Below are 15,418 nucleotides of genomic sequence, written 5' to 3' on the forward strand. Positions count from 1 at the left end.
TTAAAATCGGGACAAATCCCAAAAACAATAATACGTTACCAATAAAGTTAGTAATTTTAATATAAATAATCAATTGACTTGATCCTATAAACACCTCAAACACATTAATTTATATTAACACAAGATATTAAAAAATTTCACATTATTGATAAGATATTCTCGCCGAGCTTATAATTTTAATTTACTAAACGTAGAATGTGACGATGTTTTTCGGCCAGGTCATGTAGTCAAATTTCGAGTATTTTTTGAACAATGGGCCAAATTCTAAAATGCATTGACTCATTATAATTCGAACTTATATAAATATGTAATACCAATATAAATTATTTATATATAAGCGATCCTATTTTCAATATTTTTAAAAAAAATTATATATGTACATTTTAATTACTTTTTATAATAAAAAATATGTTAAAAATATATGAGATATATTTTCAAACTAAAAAATGATTAATAAATAAGATAATAATCCATTTATGTACTATGCATAATTTTATATTTGTTTTTTTTAAAAATTATATATGTAAATTTTAATTACTTTTTATAATAAAAAATATGTTAAAAATATTTGAGATATATTTTCAAACTAAAAAATGATTAATAAATAAGATAATAATTCATTTTTGTAATATGCCTAATTTTATATCTGGAATTCAATTCTTTAAAATTAACTGTACAAATATTTAACTAACTATCTTCTTTTTTTGCGTAATTCAAGTAAGTATCTTTAAAGTTAAATAAAATATTCATTTAGCACACTTACATATTATGTGTATAATAAAAAGCACATATGAGAATATGGTGTATTGCTAAAAGGTTGTATGGTTGAATGAAATTACCTGAGTTCGATTCCCACGAACCACATCTTTTATATAACATACGATAATTCAAATGCTAACATAGACAAATATAACTTAATCTTATTTTGTCAAGAGTAGTGTAAAAAAACTAACATTTTTCCAAACATACATACGTTAAATTTCAAAAACTAACATTTTTCATTAAAATCGACTTTTATATTAACAGTATTGTAAATTTTATATTATTTTATATTATGATTGCAAGTAGTTCTGAATTCAGTTATTCATTTTTTATCTTTTTAAATTGAGTAAGTTAACTGTAAGTTATTAGAGAACTCAGTAATAATATAGACCAGTTATATAGCTTATTTAAATGAAATTCAAAATTTTTGGTCAACTCTGTATTCAACATATATATTAGTTTTTAACTTTTTATTTGTAAACATACCAACGACATTCTATATATTAAGTTTATTTGTTTTATTTTAAACGTACACTGACTACCCTGTTTATATTCATTCATTAAATACAATTATACAACACAAACAAGAATACATATATTTTTCTTAATAAATTATATTGGAAACGTTGCGTAATTTAGTAATGTCTTGTATGAAAATGATACACAAATAAATACGTTAGACATTATACAACATTTATAAATAAGAATATAACTAAAAACATTATAATTGCATGCATAAAAAAACTCTAGAAAATATTATTCTAGTTATACTTAATTAGTCTAATAACAAGATGATAAATTTCGTAAACCAGAATCATTTCTCCACCGTCATTACAGTATCCGATCAGGGGCACAAGATGAAGGTGTCGCAAATGTGATAGCATCTTAATCTCCGTTTGAAACTCGTGAGCCCCTTGTCGTGATGATGGATTCAACCTCTTGATTGCTACAGGGCATGTACCGTTCTCCAAATACCCTTTGTACACGTTACCGAATCCTCCTCTCCCAATAACAAAATTGTCATCAAAGTTGCTAGTAGCCAATTTAATTTCTTCCAAAGAAAATTTCTGGCTCCTAACAGACGGCAATGATGATATATTTGTGCAAGTCAATTTGTTGCTATTGTCCTGAGTTCTTTGCCTTTTCCGGATATATAATAAAAGACCGACAATGAACAAGAACAAGATTATTACGCCTAATGAACCTCCGATGCAATAACCTGTGAGTGGAGAATGAGAGGCGCCACTCATCTGGATGCCTCCAGGTTTTTTTGTTTCTGAAGGAGGCAGTGGCACATTGTATTCAGGATTTAGTGAAGCAAGGCTCTTGCTACTCAGCTTGAAAATCTCCAGCCCATTCAAAATTGTATTATGAAATTGAGACACGGCCTTGTTAGGTCGCAAAGTGAGCCACAAATCTGGCTTAGACTTGCTACCATCCTGATTGGCACTAACAAAAACAGCATAGTCTTTATAGATCGGAATTCCTCTCCCCCCTGTCCAGTCAAAAATATCTGCTCCGTCCTCGGCTGTTTGATTGCATATAAATATATCAAATACCACCTGACCGGAGTTGGTGACATGCCTCATCTCGCAAAAATAAAGTCTAAGCAGGTAATAAAACCCAGAATCGACTGGAAAGAACCAAGTCATGTTGGAGATGTATCCATAATTTTGCATAGTTCGTGCAGTGGAGTAGACATCTTCAGGGGCTGTGTAGGGTGGAGTGGTATTGGTGTACTTGGTTGGAGTTTTGGTTACTGGTAAAAGCCCAACATCAGCCCCCAACAGATATGGCCAGTCTATATCCCATGACCGAAACATTCCACTATCATTTGTTGAGGGTATGTAATGACCACCTACGTTTAATCGGTAAAGTTTTTCGAGTGCCATAGAATCATCAATATATAAGCTGCTGGTTTCTTGAGCATGTAGACCCGCCAATGTAATTGGATTTTGGCTAGTATCATTTCCTTTGATGTACAACATTTCGGGAATGGAAACAACTTCAATGGCATTGACAAAGGCTGAAGAGTTTGGAGACGGTGTAAATGTCACCTCTAGTACACGACTCTGATTGACGGTAATGATATATTCTTTGACGAGAGTTAATGAACCAGGCTGGAGGTTGAGAAAGGCACTGAAGTTGGATAGAAGAGTATGGTCTGCTGCATGGACGGAGAAGAATGATGTGGTACTGTCAAAGCCATCTGAGTAGTTTGTAGGGTAAAAGTAGAGGCGTAGAAATTTCTGACCAGCTTCCGAAACATTGAATTTGTAGGTGAATTTAGAAGAAAATATGCGGGCAGTTGAGTAAGGGATTTGGTCGACGGAAGGAGCTGGTTCAGATTGTGTGGAGCTTGTTGTCGAAGTATTTGAGATGTAAGGTGTATCTGTGTCCCATCCTCGACCGTCGTTGGATGCTGTTTTGGAAGGTGAGCCACAGTTGAGAAGAATGTCATCAGTGGGAGTATACGGCATGAATGAGGCACAAGAGATGTTAGACATGTCAAGAAAGTAGAGGGCCATAAGGAAAATGTAGAAAGAAAAACTAAGCATTTCTATCAAACTTTGGCTGTATCAGAGGATTATTTTCATAGGTTTGAGACAGATATCGAAACCAAGGGAGATGTATAGTATGAGCCTGGCTTCGGGGAGAACAGAAATTAGCGTGAGAACAATATTGTTACGTTCTACAGATTAATAATGTCACAGTGAAAATGTGAAAACAGAGAATGCAGAACAACTTGCAGGAGACTTGGTCTCTTTAACATGTGGTTCTGATTCCATGAGTCTTCTTCCATAACTTCAAATAAGCCATTTTAGTCTACATTGAACTAATAATTTAGCGTACTAGTAGCATTTTCTCCTCCGAACAAAGTTGTGATTTTGAAACATGTTGACTTGCTGATATTTGATTTTAGTACCTAGAGGTAACAATAGAAAGACCTCTGCAGTTGCAGGTGGGGCACATGGGATGAGGTGGACCTGCAGAGGAGCTTGTAGAAAATGAAGTGATCTCCAAAAACTCATCACTTTGTTTTGATCTTGCATATTCAACCTCTTTGTAATATTGTTGAGCAGTAGCTATTCCATTTGGTATTTTAATACTCTCGAGCTCTGCTGCAACTTGTTTCATAGTAGGCCTGTTCCTCCCGTTCATGTTCAAGCAACTATATGCAAGTTTAGCAAATGACATGATCTTTTCATGGACACCGTCTTCTGTAATTCTTGAATCAAGAATATCTAGTACCCGATCCTCTTCCATTGTCAATATGAAATAGTGATGCCAGGTTTTGTCCTTCGTCATCAAGTGTAGATGTGGAGATTGGTTTTTGTCCAGTCAAGAGCTCAACCAGAACTACCCCGAAGCTATAAACATCGCTTTTATCTGTGTATTGGCCTGATAGGAAGTATTCAGGATCCAGGTAACCAAATGTACCATATACTCTTCTTGTTGACAAGTGAGTTTGATCAATAGAATGTGATCTCGAAGTTCCAAAGTCGTGCTACTTTTGCTCTATACTTGTCGTCCAAAAGTATATTTGTAGATTTGATGTCACGATGATATACTGGAATCGTTGCAGCAGTGTGTAGATAGGAGAGAGCTCCTGCAACTTCTGAGGCCACAGGATACACGGACATTCCATGTCAGTGGGAAGTCTTCATTATGGTGATGGATATAATGGAAAAGTGTTCCATTCGGGATGAATTCATAAACCAGCAAAGGGACCTCTGTCCTCAAGCAACATCCATGTAGCTTCACAATGTTCCTGTGGTTTATTTGTGACAAAATCACAATCTCGTTAATAAATTCTTGTATTTTGCTTTCATCTTGTATCCTGGACTGTTTTACTGCTACTATTCTTCCATCTTTTAACATTCCTTTATAGACAGTACCCTGTCCTCCTTGTCCAAGGATTCGATCTATGTTATAATTGTCGGTTGCCTTTCTCAGCTCCTTTGAAGTAAACAATTTGGTCGTCTCAACATTATTTTCACTAGAAGACACTTGTTGTTGCAATAGCAGACCGCCATTTCTCACAAAAAACTTCTCCTGTTTCTTGTTCTTCTTTCTTTGTTTTATTACACTCTTCAAACACCACAGACAGCACAGTATGAAGAGTACACCTATTGTTACAGAAACTGCGTATTTTCAAACAAATAAAACTGTTATTGGTACAGAAACATATGAAACCATAGATTCATATGTGTTTCCAACTTCATATGAGTATTCTAGAAATAGGTCCATGATCTTTAGAGCATAGTAAAAGCCAGCAAGTGGTAGTTTCGTGTTCCTAATCCTATCTGATGAAAGCACCTGCAGTTCAATCTTATGCTTAGAGTTATGATTCTGTGGTTACTAGTTACTAGTTTCGTATTCCTATCTGATGAAAGCACCTGCAGTTCAATGCTATCTGCACAGTTTATTGTGTATCAGCTAATAAGGATCAATAGAGTTTAATTAACAACAAAGATCTAAACTCAAGCACCTCGCGAGAAGCCAAGTCCACAGACAATTAACTCATATTTGCATATTGTTCTCTGCAGATACTAGCTCTACCTTCTAAAATTTTCTTCACAGGCAAATGGTTGTTGTTCAGTTACGAAATTTGAATGATCAACCAACTTAAACTAAACTCTTAGTACATTCTCAGTACAAAACCTTGAAGTGAACTCCTAAAAATTGTTCTGCAATCTATATTATTCAGTCATTCTACTAAACATGAAATTATTAGACCATACCTACATAGAAGCCAGTTAAACATGCAGCATTATGTTAACGATATACCTACAGTTAAACCTCGATGAAGTAATAATCGATAAAGTAATAACATCGCTAAAATAATATTTTTCTCCGGTCCCAACATAATGGACACAGGTGTATTTTTACTCCCCATAAAGTAATAAACTCGCTAAAGTAATATTTTTTCCTGGCCCGACCCTATTAATTTAAAGAGGTTTAACCGTAAATCATTAGACTGTACCTAAGTAAACGCCAATTATCAGGTACACAGCTTTTTCGTATCCGTTTGCTTCAGCAGATGCTTCTTGCATAAACAGTAACACTAGCATCATCATCATCTGTAGCACCAAGGGTACAGCCATATTTGCAGGTCGAAATCGGAACCGAATTTCGTGTTACGGTAAGATGAACTTTAAAAAGATGCACAGGATGGAGATGTTCTTCTGATTCCTAGGCCACATGAAAATCAGAACACCATCTATATGAGGGAACAAGGGTAAATTTATTTAATTATAGCAATGTCAGAAATATTAGAGTTAAGATACGCGTTTTCATCTGTTCCTGTAATGTTTTTGAGTAATAATAATAAGTAACCCAAAATTCGTACCAAAATATTTACAAAGTGACGTGGCATGACACATGTTTAAATATAATTCGTGGGTACATATGAATGCACGTGGGTACCATATTATTAATAGGAAAGTTATCATTTATAAAATATTTGGGAACAATTTTTTTAACAATCTTGACTTGTTTTTCTTGGAGTAAAATGTTTCCATGTAGAATAGAATCCAACTTAATGGAATATTAATTTTAAGATAGATTAGTGTTACGTAGCCCAAATATCTTTTCCAAAAAATTTACCAAATGACTGGGCGCATATAAATGCACGCGTGATCTCATATTATTATTAGAAAAGTTGTCAAATATTGATATGACAAATCAGATTTTTGGAATTTTTTGATGTAAAAATTTGAAATCTATAACATTTTCCTTGAGATACATACATCCAAACAATCAGTAGCACATTAACACAGTAGTTCTAGGCCTTTGTATCAATTGCAGGCTTTAAACTAAAATTATACTCCTCGGTCCCATTTTTGTTATCCACTATTACTATTTTTCTTCGTCTCAGAATAATTATCGAATTTGATGTATATAGTAAATAAGTTGTGAATAGAAGATAAGTAGAAATAAATAAAAGATAAAAATTATTATTCTAGTTTAATATTATGGAAAGTCGGGTAAAATAAAGTATTTTAATGTAAAACTCAAGTACTTTTGTTCTTGAATATCCAACCTCTCGATAATGTAGTTGAGAATCTTCAATAATCTCTAAACTCATTCTTTATAAATAATATAAATTATTGGCTTCATCTTCCGTCAGCCGTAATACTCTTTATATTGTCTCTTAATATATATTTTATTATAAAACATCTTGAATTTACAAAAAAAACATGAAAAGAAAATTATAATGTTGTTAAAATTATTTAATAAAATAATAGTTAAAAGTGAAATTTGACTCTTAAAATTGAGAAGAGAGACTCATTAAAAAGTGGATTTAGAGAGACTATTAGAGTAATATTTTGATTCTCACTCTAAATATTTGAGTTAAGAACTTGAATAGTATGTTGAAAATGCTCTAAATTTGGGTTTAGAAGTTGAATAGAGAGTATGTTGAAAATGCTCCAAGTACTTTCATTTGGTATTCTAATACTCTCTAGGCTCGGTAACTCACGTTGAAATGTCAAATAAATTGATCAAATATTGACAAAAATTTGAAATATTATCGCGTTCGGCTCAATTAAATAAATAGTAAATAAATATTTATACAAAAACATATTTTTAATAAAATAAATAAATAATAATAAAAACTCGTGAACTTTACGAGTAATTTAAAATTCGAGTTCAAATCGAAAGAGAATCAAATCATTTTTAAGGAAAATAAATGAAATGTTTGTTGGATATCTATTATATTTTTTACAAAAATTAAAAATACTTTTAACATAATTTCCTTTCATTTAAATTTAATAACATTGTTTTATAATTTTAGATTTGTACCCCAAAATATTATACTAAATTAGTCTTAAATAAATAAATAAATAAATAAATATATAAATAAAAGAGAGAGTATTTAAGGCCAGAAAAAGTAGCCGTTACAGCAAAGAGCGCGCTAACGTTCTTCTTCGTCTCCGCTTTTTAATTCAATCCACGACTATAATTACACCCAAATTCATCAAAACCCTAACATTTCTCCCATATATACACACACTATACTTACATATTAAAAACACACACAAACTAAACATTTAGCATTCTCAGTTTACAAACTCGCCTGAATTTTCGATTAATTCCGGCGCCGATGAGTCCGACCGGAAAAAACTCCGATGCAGTAACTCCGGCGAGACCGATCCGATCAAAACTCGCCGAAATCGCGAAAAAAACGGAGAATTCGAACCCTAATTTCGCCACTCCCGGTGCGAAGCCATCGGTTAACAAGTCTGTTAAGAAATCTCCGAAGTCTGTACGGAAAAGCCCTAATTTGGTGAACACGAAGATTCGAGAGAGGCGATTTGTGGTTGCGAAGAAGATATCGAAGAAATCGAGTTGTTCGAGTGTGTCGTGTAGGTGTTTGTGCTTGTGTTGCTTATGAATCACTTAGGGCTTCTCAGGAAGGGTTTTTTAGGAGTTTGAGGAGTGTTCGGGATTGCGAGAAAGATGAGGAGGAGATAAGGGAAGAGGAGGAGGAGGAAGAGGCGATTAATTCGATTGATCAAAATGATCAGGATGATAATTTGGATGGGAGTGAGGTGAGAGGTGAGATTGGGAGTGCGACATTGAAGAGGAGAAGGGATAAGTTGTTGGAAGAGGCGAGGCGGAGTGTGCCGGAGTCTGGAAGAGTTATGCATTTGGTTAAGGCTTTTGAGAAATTGCTTTCGATTCAGAAGTCTAAGGATTTGGATGACAAGGAAGGAGAAGATAGAAAGAAGGGAGTGAAATGGGCATTGCCTGGGTTGCAATCAGATAAGGTTCCTGAAACACAGGTTTCGGCTTCTTCATTGTGTCCTTCGGATTTGTTACTTACTTCTGAGAGTTTGGGATTGGATTCGCTGGTTGGTTCTTCGTTGGATGATAGTCAAGCGAGGTTGGTATCAGTCATATGGATGATATGATTTCAATAATTTTATTTAATAAATTGATTGTGGATTTGGATATGTGTTTCTGATTTGGTTTTGTGTTTTTTAAAGCTTTAGTGTTTTGAACAGGACTATCTGGTGGTGGTAGGAGGAGCAGACGGAATGTATGATTGCAATCTGTGCTTTTTCATTTTGATATTTGAAGCCTTTAAATGCATTTTTAGTGATCAATATTGTTTGTGTGTTTGCTGCAGAGTTTAGATTCTTCCGGAAGATTGGGGGAAAGGAACTGGAGGAGAAGGCAGCGCAAAGTTACCTCCCAGAAACCCTTCCTTCTTCGAACTGAGGTATGCTACATACCTTTAAAAGTTTGTTTGCAATTTGCATGCATATGTTTTGGATTCAAGTTCTACCACCTTATAATATTTGAGTATTTTGTAACTGGATAGTTTGAACACTAGGGAGTAGAAACATGTCCTTTAAGAGCTTCTCTCCTCATTAGGATGTTATTACGTGCTAGTTTTTAAACTGGAAATTTGAATACTAGGAAGTAGATGCATGTTTAATTTTGAATTTGAGAAAGCAAGTTAGAGATATCAGTTTGGTCTTTGTCTGACTAATCTTGCTTAATTTCCAAGCTCACGATGTTAATATTATAGGTTCCTATGCCTCCATTTACATCCGTTACACTACTATTACAGTCAGAACACTAGTTAAATCCACTAAATTTGCTGCCAGGGGTTGAGTACTAAAACACTGACAATTACAAGATCTTTATCGTATAAATCCGTTGGATATTGATGGACTTTTGTTTGGAAATTGAGGCGATCATAGGATTGTACTAGGTACCTGTTAAAGTAAAAAGAGTAATTATGCTCCTTTGTAGGCAAAATGCTTTATGTTCTAAACACTTCGCTGACAATTGGCAAACTTCTTGGTCTGACTATTCCTGCTTAATTGCTAGGCACAAAATTCTAGTATTAATTGGTTCTAGGTCTCCATTTAATCTGATATTACATTCCAGAATACTGAATAAATCCACTAAATTTGCTGCCAGGGTATTGTGTTGTGTTCAGAACACTGATAATCACAAGATTTTCTTGTAAAAGTCCTTTAAATCATACTGACGGGATTTTGTTAGGACAATTTGAGGCGAGCTTCAGGGTTGTGCTCTGATTACCTATTATAGTTAACATTGTTGTTGAGTCGCTCGACTAGTCGCGACTAGTCGATTAGTCGCTTTTGTAAGAGCGACTTGAACTCTCGACTGAGGTTTTGTGTGTATTTCGGGCGACTAGTAGTCGACTGGTCGACTAAAAGACCCGGTCGGGCGACTGGTTCAGAAATTCAAAAAAGCCCAACCTAGTTGCAATAAAAGGTTGTAAAATAACCTATTATACTAAAAACAAAAGCCCAGTAGCACCTAAACTCTGTAACTTTGTTATTGTTTTTGTATATACACAGTCAAACACTCAAACTCACACAGTCGCACACTCACAGTAGCACAAAATATGTATCTATATACACACACTTACATAGTGGCTGTTAACTTATTTATGCACTTACACTTAGTTTTTTACTTATTTATATCTCTATATTTATAACACCTATAATTTAAAACCTTGTCGACTAGTATCGACTAGTCACGACTCGACTTGTCGGACACCCCGGTCGACTCGACTCACCGACGTAACAACATTGATAGTTAAAGAGTGATTATGTGCATCCCTTGTATGGGGGATTGAGATTATGTTTTTACGCAGCCTGAAAGGAAGAACTCTTGGAGCAAAATACTTTTTATGTTCTAAACACTTCATTGACAATTGCCAAACTGGCAGTGCACCATCATTTTATTTAACAGTTTTATGAAGCCAATTAAATCGTCTTTCATATTTTGAACAGAAGATTCTATAGGGCTTAACTCTTAAGTATCTTTGTTCTCTTTTAGTAATATGCAAGTACAGTGAAACCTGTCAATGATAGTCAATAAATTTCAAATGCTTGCTATCATCAGTGTATATTTTTTTTTCATCACCATGCTCTAAATCAGTATTTTAGATCTAGTGTACTTGATGCTAATTTGTACATGACATCAGTATATTTTTTTTATCGCCATGCTCTAAATCAGTATTTTAGATCTAGTGTACAACTTGAATGCTCTAAGACAAAGCAGTCCTAGCAGCTTGATGCTTCTTTTGTTTTTGGCTTGTTGCTGCTAAATGGTAGTTGATTCTACTACAAGTACAGGGTACAGAGCTTAAATTACCTAAAACAATATGTACAGAGCTTAAATTACCTAAAACATTATGTACAGAACTAACAGTGTACTTTTCATCAAGATTCTATTTTTGAAGTGCTTAGTTTTTCTGAGTTCATGTGAACTAAATGTTTCATGTAATACTGGCGATAAATCTCGATATAGGAAAGGGGAAGGTGCAAGGAAGAAAAAATTATGAAGAAAGTGCAAGAACAGAAGATGGAGGAAGAAAAGCAAAGAATACCAATTGCACAAGGTCTCCCTTGGACAACAGATGAACCAGAGGTGAGATTGTATATAATTGTATTAAGTTGTATTTTGCATTAAAGAAGAATCATTATTCTTTTTAAGAAATATAGCTTGCTAAGGAATCTGCCCGCGAAATAAATGGGTAAACACTCATGCCAGAGGGAAACAATTTTAGTGGAGCTTATGAATAAATCTAGATATAAGAGAATTGATAGATAAAAGAATTTACAATCTCCTATAAAATAATAAATTCACTAGGACTTCATAATTTATAGTCTTTTTTAACATATTGTTGACTTGGGTTACTCAGCGTCTGGCAAAACCTCCTGTCAAAGAAAGTACAAAACCAGTTGATGTAGTGCTACATAGCGATGTAAGGGCCGTAGAGCGTGCTGAGTTTGATCACCAGGTACACTCTGAAAACATTTATCTGTGCTCGTGTGTAAATAACTTGTCAGCTAAAAACCTTTACACTCACATTGTATCTGAGCTTGATCTTGTTTGTGATTGTAATTGTCTGTATCAGGTGGCAGAAAAAATGAGTTTAATTGAGCAATACAGAGTGGAGATGGAAAGACAGCAGAAGGTTAGAGTGATTAAAATTCTGTCACAAAGATAAACAAATTACTATCACTAGATAGAATTACCTGTAGTGCTGCGTATTAAAAATTATAACCGATTCATAATTATGTTGTATAGTTGGAAGAAGAAGAAGAGATAAGGAGACTCAGAAAGGAGCTTGTTCCAAAAGCCCAACCAATGCCTTACTTTGACAGGCCTTTCATCCCCAGAAGGTAAATTTCGGTGTTTTTAGAATGTGTATATAAAAATCCGTTTCTGATAAGATAAATGAGCTTAAAGCAGCACCATGTTTCCCTCTCCTTTTTTTCGTTTGCAGATCAGAGAAGCAACCAACCATACCTAAGGAGCCACGATTCCACCTACCTCAACACAAAAAGATCAAGTCCTGCATGTCTTGGAATGCCATGTACACCCCTCACCAAGGAGTACTGTAGTGTTTGTGGTCTCTTCACCACAGGAGGGGTATTATATAGTAATTAGTATATGGGAATTGCCATAAAGTTTTGAAAAAGTAAATCTTTTACTGTCTGTTATCATATTTACAGCCAATTTGAGATATCTCAAATTCTAAGTGTACTTATTCTAAGGTTTGGTTACAATAAATAGAAAATCAAGTAAAACAGTTTTATACTAGTTGGCTAAAATACTTCCTCCATCCAAGAGCACCCTAATGTGTTTATTTTTACCCAGACGTTACATTTGGGTATGTGGTATTCATAGCGCTTTTTATAAAACGCTTGTGAAGAAGTGCTTCGCAGGCACTGTCGATTCACTCGTGGGATCCGGGCGGTCCGGGGGGGACCACCATGGCTCCTCTCTTCTCGAGAATCCATACATCCCTTATCAGTGTATGGATTTTAACAAAGAATACGCATGTTTTATTCACAAAAAACCGAAAAGTGAATACGCATGTTGAACATACGTATTTTTTGTTAAAATTTTAAAATCTGAATCTGCATCCCCACATGCGTATTCAGTGGATAAAAAGGGCGGAGCATCCTACTAATAGGCATTTTGGGCAAATCCGCCCAAATGATGGTTATTTTGGTTTTTCTATCATTCCTCCGGCCATATGAGAATTATGATAAATTTAGAGAGACAAAAATAGGTATTTGGATTATAGATGAGCAAGGCCGTGCCTTTATTCACAGATGAAAAAATAGATTAAGTTGTGTACTGTGTTTATTACTTGTATAATCGTAGAAGCATTCAACACTTTATTGTCGAAATATAAAGTGTTATGACCTGTACAAGTCAAGATTTCTTAGGAAGAGGTGAAATGTTAAGATTAAAATGCAAGATGTTTATAAAAATCAGAGAGGTTTATTAGAAGAACATTAACAGAAGATAAAAAAAAAATCCAAGTAAAGATTATCCATAAATTCGTATATCTTCTGGTGACAAGTAATATAATCAATTTTTTAAACATTGGGGAGGTAAAAATGATACTCCCTCCGTTCCTCCCAATTGTTATCGTTTCTGGGAGAGTGTCCGACATGCATTTTAAGATGAAGAGAAAGTATGGTTCTTTAACTTTTTTTAAAATTTTTATTTTTTTTGAATAAAAGTTTAGACATTCTATTTTTATTCAGAAAAAGAAATTTTTTAAAAAAAATTATAAAACTATACTTTGTATTCATCTTAAAATACGTGTCGGACACTTTTCCAGAAACGATAACAATTGGGAGGGTCGGAGGGAGTATGTAGATTGGAATTAACTAACCAAAATTTGCTAGATAAAAAAATACACAGCAGAGACAACAATTTCCTTTGATCTCAACGACATTGTAGACAACAGGCCAGCTTTGGACAATCAAGTAGCCAAAAACTTTGTTTCTCTCAGCATTTCATAAGTATCAACACTGCTTTCTCGTCCAAATTTACTGTAATCAATGGCCTCTTCTTCAGTTCTGTGCACCGCTTCAGTTCCTCAGCTGCTTGCAAGTTCTAAACTGAAACCATGCCAAATCAGTAATATCTCGTATCGTCTCTGTTCGACTTCAAAGCTTCCTTCCTCTTCATCGGTATCTCCTTCAATATCTTCATCCTTATATAGATTAAATTTAAGTATATGTAATATCAATCTCAAACTAGTTTGATCAAAGTATGATCATCATATTTAAAAGTAAAATAGTTGTAATGTGAACTCCTAATGACGTTTGTTGTAGCTCCTGGGTTTTGCATTATTGAAGATCACACTAATTCACATCAGTTCTTAACGACTTGTACTTGCTTAAATCGTGAAATATAGCGAATAGGTGTGTGTTAGGATGATGATCAGAGCTACTTCTTGCTTGTTAACTGATAACGATAAACAAGGCCTCGGAGGAATTGTTTGTGCTGAGAACTAACTGTCTGTATTAGAAGTCGTAGTTCAATAGTTCTTGTGCCTTAATCGAATAATGGTTTAAGTGTCAGGTTGCTGCCAAAAGTTCATCAAATTCTGCAACTGTAACTGACACTAAGATTAGTCCTGACATACTAGCACGAGAATCAGCTATATCAACACTGATCAATGAAGTATCACTCCTTGTCAAGTAAGTAAACATGCTTAAATCTCGTATATGTGTTTGTGTGTGTGATTCTTACGAAATGAATAAAGCTGTTGAGTAGAATGGTAGACTCCAGAGAGATTGTAGAGCTGCAACTGAAGCAGCTTGGATGTGAGCTCGTAATACGTAAGAAGGAAGCTATTCCGAAACCACAACCAGTGCAAGCCCCAGGAGCTGTCACTCCGGCACCCCATTATGTTTTTCCAGCTCAACCCCAGCTAGCCAAACCTAGTACACCTGCTTCTGTTCCCCAGGCTATTACTGCTTCTGCTCCCCCTTCGGCTGCATCATCTCCGTCTCATCCGCCTCTCAAATGCCCCATGGCTGGAACTTTTTACCGGTCTCCAGGTCCTGGTGAACCACCATTTGTCAAGGCAAGCTGGCACTTGTCGTTTCAAAAACCTTTCTCTCTTCACAGTTGCAGGCAAGGCTTTGTGTATAACTCGATAATCTACGGTTTTGTAGGTTGGAGACAAAGTGCAGAAAGGGCAGGTTATCTGCATCATTGAAGCAATGAAACTGATGAATGAGATTGAGGTAAGGACAAGAAGTGCCTATGTTATTCGTATCGTACATCCACTTCCAGTTTGGGATGTAACTTTCTCTTACAGGCTTAAACTGATGAATGAGATCAGTGTTGTTAGTGTTCTTACTCTACCGCGAATCATTTACAGGCTGATCTATCAGGAACTGTAGAACAAATCCTTGTAGAGGACGGAAAGCCAGTTAGCGTGGACTTGGTAACCTCACTCTCTACATTCTCTCACACTGCACACTCTGAAAACACACTTATTTTTGATATGTTCCATTCTTGCAGCCTCTGTTCATCATAGTTCCCTGAGATATCCAGCATACACACTTCTCCAGCACTTTCAGAGTCGCAATTTTCGGACGTATCTCTACATATACAAATTTCTGGAAACATCTCAATCATTGCCTTCATGAGTTCTTGTTAGAAATAAAATGCTCAGTTCAGTTCTCTGTTGCATCCTATATTGGAACACTCTATATAATAGGCAAGAGGAATTCTGTAAAACATGATATTAATGAATTTGCAAGCAACAGCACAAGGCATTCTCGCTAAGTTATCTAGTACAGTGGACTGCCTAAAAAGTTTCTAAGCACCAACAGAT

At 35.0% G+C, this 15,418-nt stretch overlaps 2 protein-coding genes across 2 annotated transcripts; both read left to right on the forward strand.

Annotated features, from left to right (window-relative positions):
- Positions 1–7,047: 7,047 nt before the first annotated feature.
- LOC141724996 (microtubule-destabilizing protein 60-like) lies at positions 7,048–12,384 on the forward strand. Its single transcript, XM_074527340.1, is given in 9 exon segments — positions 7,048–8,141; positions 8,143–8,653; positions 8,770–8,809; positions 8,900–8,992; positions 11,068–11,187; positions 11,462–11,560; positions 11,678–11,737; positions 11,851–11,945; positions 12,050–12,384. Coding segments are annotated over 9 exon segments (1,407 nt in total). The 5' UTR covers positions 7,048–7,870; the 3' UTR covers positions 12,168–12,384.
- Positions 12,385–13,494: 1,110 nt separating this feature from the next.
- Positions 13,495–15,347, forward strand: LOC141661849 (biotin carboxyl carrier protein of acetyl-CoA carboxylase 2, chloroplastic-like). Its single transcript, XM_074468859.1, has 5 exons — positions 13,495–13,757; positions 14,152–14,270; positions 14,347–14,659; positions 14,751–14,822; positions 14,960–15,347. Exons 1-5 carry the CDS (start codon positions 13,626–13,628, stop codon positions 15,116–15,118), a joined length of 795 nt encoding a protein of 264 aa, XP_074324960.1. The 5' UTR covers positions 13,495–13,625; the 3' UTR covers positions 15,119–15,347.
- Positions 15,348–15,418: the final 71 nt, after the last annotated feature.

Source organism: Apium graveolens, chromosome 5, assembly GCF_009905375.1.
Source record: "Apium graveolens cultivar Ventura chromosome 5, ASM990537v1, whole genome shotgun sequence".
NCBI lineage: Eukaryota > Viridiplantae > Streptophyta > Magnoliopsida > Apiales > Apiaceae > Apium > Apium graveolens.